The sequence below is a fragment of the Monodon monoceros genome, unplaced genomic scaffold (assembly GCF_005190385.1).
Source record: "Monodon monoceros isolate NGI ecotype Baffin Bay Population unplaced genomic scaffold, NGI_Narwhal_1 Super_Scaffold_13, whole genome shotgun sequence".
NCBI lineage: Eukaryota > Metazoa > Chordata > Mammalia > Artiodactyla > Monodontidae > Monodon > Monodon monoceros.
The window spans coordinates 84,253,275-84,265,862 of record NW_021703769.1 but is presented as its reverse complement, the minus strand read 5'-3'; the positions used below and the strand labels follow the sequence as shown (position 1 = coordinate 84,265,862).

At 64.1% G+C, this 12,588-nt stretch overlaps 1 protein-coding gene across 4 annotated transcripts in view; it reads right to left on the bottom strand.

Annotated features, from left to right (window-relative positions):
- Positions 1-3,767: 3,767 nt before the first annotated feature.
- TTYH3 (tweety family member 3) overlaps positions 3,768-12,588 on the bottom strand; it is a 28,674-nt gene continuing 19,853 nt past the window's right edge. For 2 of the 4 annotated variants that reach the window (XM_029219915.1, XM_029219917.1), the window contains 4 exons: positions 12,433-12,525; positions 11,872-12,008; positions 10,087-10,260; positions 3,768-9,499 (listed from right to left, as the gene is read on the bottom strand). In XM_029219915.1, the coding sequence (XP_029075748.1) occupies positions 9,259-9,499; positions 10,087-10,260; positions 11,872-12,008; positions 12,433-12,525 (645 nt within the window). In that variant the 3' untranslated portion in view covers positions 3,768-9,258. The remainder of the gene's footprint in view (positions 9,500-10,086; positions 10,261-11,871; positions 12,009-12,432; positions 12,526-12,588) is intronic. The other 2 variants (XM_029219916.1, XM_029219918.1) reach the window with 2 other exon arrangements.

Sequence of the window (12,588 nt, the reverse complement as noted above, 5' to 3'; positions counted from 1 at the left end):
TGCAGGGGTCACAGAGGGCCACAGACTAGCGGCACCTCGGCCCTTTCCTCTTACACAAGAAGCTGAGGGAGGAGGGAAGTTCTCCCTCCTCAGAAGGGGAAGCAGGTCCAGGAGGCCTTATAGGAACCGGGCAGCCTGACGTCTTCCATCCGCTGCCCTCAGGGGTGTGCAGGGGGTGCTCTCCCCCCGCCCCAAGATGAGTCACGGAGCAGAAGAGGTGACCTCCCTTCTGCAGGCACGACTGGGGGCAGCCATGCCTCATTCTCTGGTGGCGTCAGCGCCCCTCAACCACACGCTGGGCTAGTGGCTGGTTGGGGAGGGTCCTGGCTGGCTTGAGGGGCTCCATATCCCCCACTCTGGCCCTCCCAAACTGCCCATCACTTGTGGGCTTTCAAAAATAAAAAGTAAAAGCGCAACCACTGGGGCTGCTGGGCACCCCCCCCCGCCCCCCAGCTACCCTGCTGCCCGCGGGTGAGTGCCGGGGTAGCTGGCCAGAGCAGCGGCTGAGCCAGGTCTTGGAGGGGCTGAGAAGGGTGCCAGGGTGGGGTCCCTCCCTGCTCAGTTTAAACGAACTTCACTTCAGCTGGGCCATCACAGCCAACTTCCCCCGAAGAGGCACATCTGAGCTGGAGTGGGAAGCAGAGTGGGGAGAGGAAGATGTTCCAGGTCTTGGCACAACCTGGGCAAAGGTGCAGAGGTGGGACTTGTCAGCATGCCTGGGGGGCTGGGAGACAGGACGGCCTACAGACTTGGGTCTCCACGACCCTCCTCCACCTGTTGCAACCACTGTGGAGCTTTCCATAGGCTCCATCCATGGTTCGAGAGGCCTGACCTGCTGGAGGCTTCAGCCAGTCCTGCCCTCTCTGGGTCTGGGGTCAGAGCGGAAGTGGTGCGGGGGGAAACCAGTGCCAGCCTCATCTTTTCGTCTGCCAGACCAACTGGCCGGTCCTGCTGCCACCTCAGGCCCAACTTTGCCAAATGTTCTTGGAGGTGACCCCTTACCCAAGTCCTTTCTGAGCCTAGGGCTGGGCACACAGAAGGCACTTAAGTGGTCCAGCGCTAGGAGGGGCCCAGGGCCCAGGGGGCTCCTCGTCTTGGCCCCTGGAGGTTGCTGAATTTGGGGGCTCAGAGCTGTGGCTGCTTCGCTCCGCATATGCCCCCTACTGCCCCTGCCCAGGCCTCAGGGGCCCACCGCGCCATGTATAACCCACCATAGTCTTTGGGCACCGCCTGGTGGCCAGAGCTGGTGATTCCTCTCCCAGCCCGAATCCACCTTTCCCGGGACCCCGACACGGATCTAGGGGTGCAGCCCCCGAGTGACAGGGAGGGGAGACCGTCTCTGCAGCCCCTTGCTTGCTCTTAAAAGTTCACATCATGAATCTTTGGTTATTACCAATAGTTGGTATATTACCAATATTTGGAATCTATTGGTTATTACCAATATTTTGTTGGTGCGGTATGTGTGATGTCAAGAGGCAGGCTTGAGCTGGATGCTGCAGGCCACCCCAGGCCACCCATGTCACTGTCCTGTCCCCTGGCTCTGATGCAGGGCTGGCCACATCTCCTCCTGGCTCATCCCAGTGAAATCCCCAGATCCTTGCCAAGTGATCGCTCACTTCCTGTTTGAACGTGGTAGTCACAGCTGAGCCCCAGATCAGCAGCCGGCGGTCACTGGGAACTTGCTGGGAACGCAGATTCCTGGGCTGCCCCAGCCCATCTAGGACTCCAGGTGGGTCTTCCAACAGGGTCCGTCCGGCCCTGCCCGTAGCCTCTCGTCCTCTGCGGACTCAGTGCCCCCTGCCGGGCATCTGCCCTCCTCACACCTCACTCCTGGAGATGCTCCTGCGGCCACTTGCAGACCCTTCTCCCCGGCCCCCGGCCCCTCCCCCAACAGGATCACAACATCCGCTGTCCCTTCCCCCATGTGGGTATCCACAGGCCCCCTCGTCCTGGGGGCCACTTTCTCCCACACTGCTCCTGGTGACTGGGTGTCAGTGACCCTTTCCACACCCTTGGCATCCCCTCAACCTGCCCCCCAACAACCTGCCCCGCCCCCGCCTTGGTTGCCCCTCCACAGTCACTCCTCACACTTTGCCTACCCCATGGCATCCCACTCTGCCTCCACCTCCTATCTTTCCAGCTCACTCCCTCCGATTTCCTGACCCCCACTGGACCCCAGATCCCTCATCCCTCAAGGGCTTGTCCTCCCCTGGCTGAAATCCCAGGGTCCAGTCATGCCCTTGAAGTCGCCTTCACCTCCCTTGGCCTCTCTCGCTTCCACATCTTCTCTTGGCCAAGCCCGTAGTCTCTGACCTGTTGCATCCGGCCCTCTTCCTGCTCACTACCCACACCTGGGTGGCTGGAGGGACTGCCTTCCCACCTGGTGAGTCTCACCTGAGTTCCAGACCAAGCGCCTCAGGGGCCCTTGGGGAGGCCCACTGCCCCTGCCCCTGGCTCTCCCATGGCACCCCGCTTCCTCTCCAGCCTCCTCTCTACTTCATAAGACCTTCTGCCACCCCAGCCCCAAGCCGCACGTATGCTCTCATCACCGGGCCAGCAGGAGGGACGGCAGTCCTGTTTATGGCCGGCCCCTCCACTGTGACCTAGGTCCCAGCCCCTCCTGGTGATTCAGGAACATCACTCCCCCAACGAACTCTTCGTCTTCCCTGCTGCAGCCATTTCCTCTGCTTACGGGACCATTACCATCAGCCTTCACAGCATGCTGTTATTTCCCCACCTTAAACACACACACACACACACACACACACACACACACACTTCTCTGGGCCACGCCCCCTCCAGCTATAGCACGATTTTTCTGCTTGGCAGCTAAACCTAAGACGAGAGACAATTCATGCTGTCCCCACATGGCACCGCAGAAGCACGGAGCCCCAGATGCCTCCACTCCTGGGTGCTTAGCATCCCCCCATCAGAGCTTATGTATCCTGGGCCCCCTTCCCCAGAAGCCAAGTCAAAACGCAAACCACTGGACCAGGCTGCTGGTGTGTGCTGGAGGCAGAAGCTCCGCCCTGTGCCCCCGCCAACCCAGGCACTCATAGCGCCGAGAGCCAGGAACCTCAGCGCCAGCAATGCCATGGGAGCCTGGTGTCTTCCACCGGGCCTCGCAGCTCCCTCGCCCACCTGTGCACCTGGCATGCAAGACAAACACTCTCCTGGGCAAACGTGCCTCCCCCCATTCCACGGGTTCTCCTGCCACCCAGGGTGATGTGCTGGGCTATGTGGCCTCCGACGACACGGCGCCTTCCCCAGCCCGCTTCTCAAATGAGAACAATAATGATCCCTCTACCTCGGCAGGCGGCGGTTGAGTTTCTGCTCAGACCACTGGTAAGGACTCCAGCGAGGCCAGTGGGCAGCGAGGCGCCCGGGGAAGCACTGGGAACCCCGCCTGGGGTTACAGTGGGGACTCAGGAGATGCTCCTCCTGGAGACACACCATCCTCCCGTTTGGCCTCTCTGACCCGCTCCGACAGCCCTGCCCAGGGCCAGGTCTGTCACCTCTCCTGCTGGCCAGAGACGGGGCCCTCATCACAGCAATCCGCGTCTCCTCAGGCCCCTCCAGCGCAAGCCCAGATTGCAAATGAGGCTTTCAAGCCGTCGAGACCACCGCTCCCAGCGCCAGCCGCTCTGCACACCTGACGCCCCGCCCCGCCCCGCCCACCAGGCCCCGCCCCGTCAGGCCCCCTCTCCCGCGAGACCCCGCCCATCAGGGTCTCCCAGGCTCTAGTGGCTCCCGGCACGTGGCCGCCCTGCCCACAGACTTGGGCGGGAGCCAAAACAACTCAGGGAAAGAGGCCTGTTTTTTAAAATTTGTTTATTTTAAAACATGAAACCCAAGCTGAATAGAAACCACAGAAATTACATTGACGAGATTTTTAGTATTTGCCAAGAAAAATAAAGCCCCCAGAGAAATAAAAATCAAACCCCAAACCCAGTTAAAAAAACAAAAACAAAAAAACCCAGAAACACAGCGACAGCAACATACAGCCATGGCCCTACGGAAGTTGGAGAATGCCAAGCGGTTCAGGCCTCAGTTCCCCGCTCGGGACGCTAAATCACCTTGTGGGTGGGATGCAAGGGCCAGGAGAGAAACCTGGGAGGGGAAGTCTTAACAAAATTACTTCGAGAGATATATTATATGTAACAAGTATAAAGTGGTGCGGCACACAACCATTATGGTTAAAAAAAAAAAAAAAAAAGCCCGCCCAAGAGGCCCTGGTCCCCGCTCGTCCCCCCATTTAGGGCTGTCACCCCCGCACCCCTCCCGGCCTGGGCGGGGGTCCTGGGGTAGGGAGGGAATGGAGCTTGGACTGGGATTGCATAGTGAGATGGGGTGGGCGTGGAGGGGTATATAGGATCAGGGCTTCCAATCAGGCCCTACCACACCAGGCCAGGGGAGCTGGGGGAAGCGTGCGCCTGCACCAGGAGCCCCATCGGCGAGCGACCGGACTGGAACCCCTTCTGCCCGCCTAGCCCGTCAGGGGCCTCGGGGCGTCTCCCTCCCATCCACGTGGTAGAGGACCACTGCCCAAGATGCTGCAGGGCCTGCGAGGGGCAAGAACCACAGGTGCAGGGGTGGGAGCGGATGAGGGTAAGTCACCGGGACGGGACGGGTTAGGAAACGGTCTGAAAACCTAAAACAGCAAAAAGAAAACCAAGGGCGAGATGCGCTCCCCCTCCAGGACCGACGCTTGGTCTTGCACCCCTTTTAACCTCCCCCGTTTTCCTTTCTTCCGCCTCAGTGAGCAGAAGGAACTGGGCGGAGTCACAGATGGGCGGGCAGACACGCACACGACGCACGCACGGAGGGGCTCCGAGCGGCGCAGGTGCCCGGCGCCCGGCTCTCACGCTACGTACATTCACATTTCGGCCTCGCGGGCCGGGCGGCCGTTTGTGCTTCCGAGCGGCGCCGCAGGCAGCACAGCCCGACGCCTCCCCTCTGATCCGAGGCCGCGCAGGAATGCTCCGCCCAGGCGGTGGAGCCCAGAAAAACTTGTCGGTTGGGCTGTGGTACCGCCATATGTATGTATATGTGTGTGCGTGTGTGTGTGTGTGTGTGTGTGTACAGTGGGGGGCCTGGAGCACAAGGTGCCTTTCAGTGAGGTTTGGCCGTGTGCAAAGGCTCAGATGCGAGGCTGCGGGCCCTTAGGCCCACCTGGAGCACCCCCGTGTTTGCCTACTCACTCCCCCAACCCCGTCCAGGGCAGAGGCTGCCCCAGGAGCGGGGGAGATGTGACCTAGTCCCAGGCCCACCCATGCTTTTGGTCCCAGATACCAGCACAAAGAAGGGATCACAGAGGAAGGCGGCCTCTTCCAGGCCACCCTGGGGAAGGGGTGCCCTGCCGCTCTGGGAGAAAGAGCCCCCCATGTCTGTAAACTGCCGGGCCAGCTGCTATCTGCCCCGGCCTGGGCCCTCGTGTGGCTGCCAAGTGGCTCTCTGCTGCCCCTGGACTGACACAGGGCAGAGGCTGCACCTGGCCTCTCTTGCTTCAGGCTGGCTGGGCAGGGCTGGGACTGGCAGGGGACTTTCCAACTTGATTTGGGGGTAGCACCCCCACCTGCGGCAGGAAACACAGCAAACATTGTACACTAAGCCAAAAGCACCTTAGGGAAGCCTTGTTCCCGCTTCACAGGTAGGGAGACTGAGGCCACAGGGACCTCAGTCCTACAGCCCAAGGGACATTCATTCCTGAGGACACGGTCCCCTGGCGCAGCACCTGCCCAGGGAGGGGTCTCCAGGCCCTTGGGCTGCCTCTCGGTCTTCGACACCCCCCAGCAGCACCACGAGAAGAAACACCTTCTCCAGCCCGACTCCCAGCTGGCTATCCTGGGACTCAACTCCGGCCTGGACTCAGCGTCACACTCGCGGGCTTTGGGTTGGCCAGGGGTGCTTTCTCTCGGAGGCTGGAGTGAGGTCAGTGGTTAGTCCCAAGAGGGGCGGCAGGGGCCAAGGGCACATTCACAGCCAGCTCGGGTCCGGCCCCCCAGCCGGCTCTGGGACACTGTGCCTGTCCTGGATGGAAAGGGAACCGAAAAGGGGGTGCCACTCGGCCCGCCACCCCGCCTGCCCTAGAGATGACAAATGTGGTTAGTGCAAGAAATGAACCGGATGAAGCTGTCAAGCCTCTGGGGTGGGGGAGGGGTCTTGGCACCAAGAGGGCGGCCAGCACTCGATGAGCAGCCTGGGCTCCGCATGGCACCTGCTGTCTCCTGCCGCCGGGGAGGGCTGGGTGCCACAGGCGGGGTGGGTGCTGAGGGAGAGAGCGCTGCTGGGAGGGAAGCAGAGAAAGTGGGGACCCGATGCAGAGCCTGGGGTGGGGTGGGGTGGGGGGCGAGGGGAGGAAAGAGTTATAGATGCTGCAGAGGCACGTGAAGGCGCCACAAGAGGGTCTCCACGTGTGGGAGACAAGCAGGCGGTGGGTCCACACGGCCGTCCCTCCAGATGCCCAGCACACAGGGAGCACCGCGCGGCCTATGAACTAAGAGGTGAGGCACAGAAGCATCGAAGGAGCAGAGAAGCATCAGAGCTGTGGGAGGGATGGGGCGGGGCAGCTGCCAGGCGAGGAGACGGCAGGGGTCCGCAGGGACAGCACCAGCACGACACATCTGGCCCAGCGCAGGGCTCTGCAAATCCCCGAATCCTCGGAGGCAGAGGGGCACGGGGCTGGGGGCCAGGAGGGCCCAGGCGTCGCTGGCAGCACCCCCAGGTGTCCAGGCGTGTGAGCCAAGGAGAGGGTGCGGGCCCAGAGCCCCTGCGTCGCCACCAGCAGGAGCCTGCCGGGCATCTCCACGCCCCTGCAGGAAGGGGAGGAGGGGCGAGTGGCCGCAGCGCGCCGGCAGCAGGCCCGGGGTGGGTGCGGAGGGCGCGGCAGGCAGCCGCGGGTGTAAGCGGCAAGGCCGGCCCGGGGAGGAGTGGGGCGATTGGCACGTGGGGCGGGTGGCTGTCGGGCGGTCTAGTGCCCGCTGCTGCTGGAGTTGGGGCGAGGCTGGCTCGTGGCGAGGTACTTGGCTCTCATGCTGGAAGTGTACTGCAGGGAGACAAGGGGAGGGGGCAGGTGGTCAGCGGGCACTGGGCACAGCAGGGCAGGGCCTCCATGGGGTGTGCCGGAGCACCCCGGGGTGGGATGGGGCAGGACCACATGGCGGCACAGCTGACAGAGCCCTGGGAGAAGGGGCTCTGGGAGGGGCCAGCTGGTCCAGGGCCTGGACTCCTGAGCCCTGGCCGGGGCTGGGGGCAGTGACAGCCCCGGGGGGCAGAGGTCTGGCCGCCCACTCCCCAGGCTCCGGACGGGGACCAGCGTCCTCTCCCAGTGAGATGAGCACAGCAGCCCCTGCTCCCGACTTGGGCGTGTGGCATCAGGCCAGGCAGCACTCTGCCCCGGCAAGAACCAGAGCTTGGAGGCTCCCCACTGCACCCGGCACGGGTCCTCCTCCCCCTGCGGGATCCTGGCTGGGCGGCCAGGAGGAGTGTGTGGGCTCAGGCTGTGCCCAAGGGTCACAGGAGTGAGAAGCCTCCACAGCGGCTCTGCCCCATCACCCCAGGGGAAGACCCCAAGCCACCAAGGCCCCTCAGGCTGGGGTGATGCTGCCACCCACTCAGATGGGAACCAAACTGGGGGTTCCTTGTGGGTCACGGACGCAGGGACAAAGGCAGCTGGGGACGGGGACAGCCAGCACATCTCGGCCACTCTTGTCCAACCTGAAGCATGAAGGCCTCACTCGATACACATGCATGTGCACGTGTGCTCACAACGAACACACGTGGAAGAGACATGTGCTAAAACCAAGCAGTGTGCAAGGGGCCACACGCCCGTCCGGGGGACAAAAGCCAAGGCACGTGCCGAGGTTGCCAGCGGGAAGGAGCCTGGCAGGCTGACCCTGCAGCCACATGCCCCCAGCAATCCCTGGGGGCTCCGAACCCGAGGCCACACACCGCAGTGCGCGCATCAGGACAGACGATCTCCCCTGGGCCCCGAGAGCCCTCCCGGGACTCCTGGAAGGGGGAAGGCTGTGAGCGCCCGTCAGCAGCCACGAAGGCGAGCTGGGAGGAGGATGGGCGGGCACTGGGAGCCATGTCATTCCAGGGACGTGCAGCACGGGCTGGGGGACGGTGGGCAGCAGCCCAGACCGCTGACGAGCCCGAGCAGGCACGCGGCGCGGTGTGAGGACCGCAGCGGCTTGTGTGCCCCTCTGCACGCAGCTGTGTGCACTTCCAGACACGTGGGGCGGCCCTTCGAGGGCCGGGCCTGCTGGCCGCACCCCAGGGTGCCAGGCACAGGCGTGCACGCGCAGACGGGTTTGGGTGGCCGGCTCGCTGGGAGGTGACAGATGGGCAGGGGCCAGCTGCAGCTGGGCCAGGGGTGAGGAGGGGGCTCTGTGCAGGGGCTCACTGCCCCTGATGCGAGGGTGACAGCCCAGGGCCAGGGTCTCTGTGGCTGGGCTAGGGGCCACAAAGCCCACCCACCTGCACTGCCGCAAGCTGGCCCCGTGGGCGCTGAGCCAAGACAGCGCTGGGACCTGTCTGATGAGCCAGCGCTGGCGATGGGCTAGCGGTGAGCAAAGGGTGTGAGGCACGGAGGTGTGGGTGCGCAGGCGGTGCAGGGCAGGGGACCCAGGTGGGTCAGTACCTGTCACTCAGGACACAGCCACCACAGCGGTCAGGCGCTGCTCATGGGCTTAAACTGCCAACCCGTGTGGCCGCCAGAGTCCAGGGCAGCCAGATAGCGCTAGGAGGGCCCGGGGTGGGAGTGCAGGAAAAAGAGAGAGAGAGGGCGGCCTCAACGCCAGGGTGCGGGCCGGCCCACAGCAGGCCTTGCGTGCAGACCAGAGTGCCGACAGGAGGGTGGCCCGAGCATGACACGGCCTGAGAACCCGCACAGCCTGGGCCAGGGCACCCCAGGCCTGCTCTGTGCTGCAGGGCATGACGGGGCCGCCCCACGCGCAGGCGGGTATTTCTGAAGCAAGGTGGCCCTCAGCCTCTCTAGCCCTGTTCCCTGAGGCCCACCACCTCCAGGAAGCCCTCCAGGGGCCCCGGCCTGTCTACAAGCTCCTTTCCCACCCTGTCCCCTTTCTGTGTCTCATTCCCAAGACCAGAGGGGACACCAGGCACAGATGGAAGAGCCAGGAGACGAGACCTGGGTTGAGTCCAGGAAGTTGAGGAAGGAAAAGAAGAGGAAGCAGGGCTGGGGTGGGAAGAGATGCAAGGGCCCTCGCAGGAGCTTGTGAGCTCACCCAGCCCCGTCTACACAGGCCAGATGCCTGCCTGAGAGCCCTGGCTGGGACCCACACTCAGCCCTGGCACTGAAGGCTCGGGGCTGCGTGCAGGGCCTGCACTGCCTGTGAAGACCACAGCAGACACGAGGCGGCGGGGCGGGGCCCCTACCCACCCTCCGGCCCTAAGACTTACTGAAGGCGGCGGGGACTCGCGCCCGATGAGAGGGGTGTTCTCACAGCGGGGATTCTGGAAATTGGCATTCTGACTCCTGAGGTGAGAGGAAGGGGGAGCTGTGAGTGCCCACTGGCCATGGCAGTCCCAGCCCTGGGCCAACGGGGCCCGTCCTGGAGCTAGCAGGACTCCATGCATCTTCCCCACCACTCTGCATACTGCCTGCCAGCAACGGCCTGGGGTCCCGGGAACCCGGCACACAGTGAAGGGCTCCGAGCAGGCCCATGGTGGCCACCTGCCAGCCTCAGCCCGGCCCCGCCAGCTGCCTGCCCACCACGCAGCCAGGCCCAGGGCCCTTGGCAACGTCATTCCCTGCACGAAACGCAGACGCTCCATCTGACAGAGTGGCCTCCCCGTGGCCTCGACCCAGGCATGTGGGAGCAGCAGGCCAAGCCTACCCAGAGCCCGGACGGCCCCCGGGGAGGCCCCTCCACCATCCGAGGCCCCACCCCTCCCCACTGCAGCAGCTCAAGTCCCTGCTCCCTGCGGTGGGGCTGCAACCCCACTCCAAGCCACGGCAGCCATGCATGCCAGCCACACTGAGCCCCAGGCAGCCTATCCCAGGGCTCGGGTCTGCCGTCCCAACCTGGGCTGCCCCACCCGCTCCCAGCATGCCTCACTCACATATACTCGGTGACCGGGGCGTTGCTGACAGTGTGTGCTGCGGCCGGGATGCTGGTCTCGCTGCCATAGCTGCTGCCGCAGCTGTACAAGCTGGGCATGTGGACGCGGTAGAGGCTGTCGTGTGCCGGCCTCGGCCCTGGGGCGGCCTCCTCCCCCCCATCCTCATCAGGGCCCCTGCAGGGAGGGACCCAGCACAGCTTCAGGCCGTGGCGTGAGGCAGCCAGCCACAAGACCCACAGGGGCTCAGCTCTTGTGCAGACACAGCTGGTTCCAATCCTGGTTCTGTCACCTACCCACAACGGGACTGTGGGTAAGTCGCCCGGGGACACCAAGGAACCCGCACCTCAGCCTGTGCACACGGACACCGACTGTCTATTAAAAAAAAGGGACAGGGCCCCTCCTGGGGGAGCACAGAGGGCCAGGTGCCTGCCGTCCCAGCCCGCCCCGAGAGGCCTGAGCCCAGTCCTCCAGACTCCGCCGCCCCCTGGCTCCCTGCCCGCCACTCCAGCCAGGCCGCTGCAGGGCGAGCCCAGGGAGCTGTGGGCCAGGCCTCTGGTGCTCCGGTGTGTGGGGCCTCACGTTCTGCCTGGTCTGGATGGGACTTGGGACTGGGCTGCCTGGTGGTGAGGGTACAGGCCAGCCAGGCCTGGGCTCACGTCCCACCTCCCCACCACCGGCTGGGTGGCCTTGAGCAGAGGGTCCCTCCGCCGTGCCCCTCGTAGTGAGACAAGTGGGGTCGCAGCAGCAACTGACCAAGTGCCAATTCCCAGCCAAGCCCAGGGCCGAGCGCTTGCGTGCAGCGGTTCATCTAGGGCTCATGTCACGCTAAGAGGTTGTACTCTTCTACCCCATCCTACAGGCAGGGAGACTGAGGCCCGGAGTGGTTAAGTGACTTGCCTATGGTCACCCAATGAGCAAGGGCACAGTTGGGATCTGAATCCAGGCCATGAGGTTCCAGGGGTATGCTCTTAGCCACTCCCCTACAGCTGCCATCTTTACTACCGCCCCCATCGCCACTCCCATGAGTACCACTGTCATCACCATTCTCGCCATCTCCACCACCACCGTGACCAGCACCATCGTCACCATGACCGCCACCGCCAGCAGCAACACCATCCCAACAGAAAATAGTAGAGTAGAAATCCAGACGAGAGGAAGAGATCTGAGCTGGCCTACTTGCCAAACGGGCTGGGCCACCAAGAGACAGCCACAGCCCAAATGGGAGACACACCACAGGGGCTCGAGGACAGCGGGCCTGGCATACCCATGTACCATTCAATCCAGTACTGACTGGGGAGACTGAGGCAGGGGCCACCAGGACCACTACTTCAAAGATAAAGACACAGTGGCCCATGGGAGGTAGCTGCCATCCTGGTCACCCAGCTGAGGGGGCCACGGAGGCCAGGGCCATGTGGGGCACTCCCTGCAGAAGCTCTGAGTCCCCCAGTCAGCTGGTCTCCCCCCTCAACAGCACTGCACACCAGCACCCAGGGGTGGGGGGACGGATGAGACATCCTGAGCCCAGCCAGTCAGAAGTGGGGAGAGCTGTGGGCACAGAGCCAGCAGCAGCAGGCAGGGGACCCCGGTTCTCCCCGCCTGCTCCGGACTCGAGTGTCGCCTGGACCGGGACCGCCTCTGGGCTGTTGCTACAGAGGCCCCGGGAGTGTCAAGAGGTGAGGAGGCCTTCCTGCCTGTCTCCTGGCTACGACATGGGGTGTCCAGAAGACACGGCCCCAGCTGCTGTGTGGCCTGGGGCAGGTTCCAGGACCTCCCTGAGCCCCTCACCTCTTCTGCTGCCAGGTGTGTGGGACACTGCAGACGATGGAGCTGAACATGAGGGCTGTGACAAAGGAGAAGAGGGCCAGGTAGATGAGGCCCTCGACGCCATCATAGCAGAAGCCTGTGAGGGCCTGTATGTAGTCCTGAGGGCAGGCGGGAATGGGGACGGGGACACAGAGAGAGAGACGGGGAAGCACAGGGTGAGATGAAGTGTGCACAGGGAGCCCCCAGCAGCCTGCACTGCCCCCACTGGAGGCTGGGCAGAGGCCCTGTGACTGCTCCCCTCCCCCTCCCCCACGCTCCCCCTAGCTGCTCCCCTCCCCTGACCCCACCCCTCCTAGCTGCTCCCCTCCCCCACCTAGCTGCTCCCCTCCCCCTGCCCTTGCCTAGCTGCTCCCCCTCCCTCCCCTAGCCGCTCCCCTCCCCCAGCCCTCCTAGCTGCTCCCCTCCCCCTGCCCTCCCCTAGCCACTCCCCTTCCCCTTACTCTGCCCCTAGCTGCTCCCCACTGCTCCCTGCCGCTCCCCTGCCTGCTCAGCCATGGGCCGGCTCTAGGAGACGGCTCTCACCAGGTGCAGGCTGCGGCAGTCCACCAAGGCGGTGAGGTGCTGCAGGTTCACCTCCGTGCCATTCAGCACCTCCTGGACACGGAGCAGGGGGTCCTGGAGGGCGTGGACCACGCCAGGTCAGCACAACGTTCCGGAAAGGGTCCTGAGCCAGCCGCA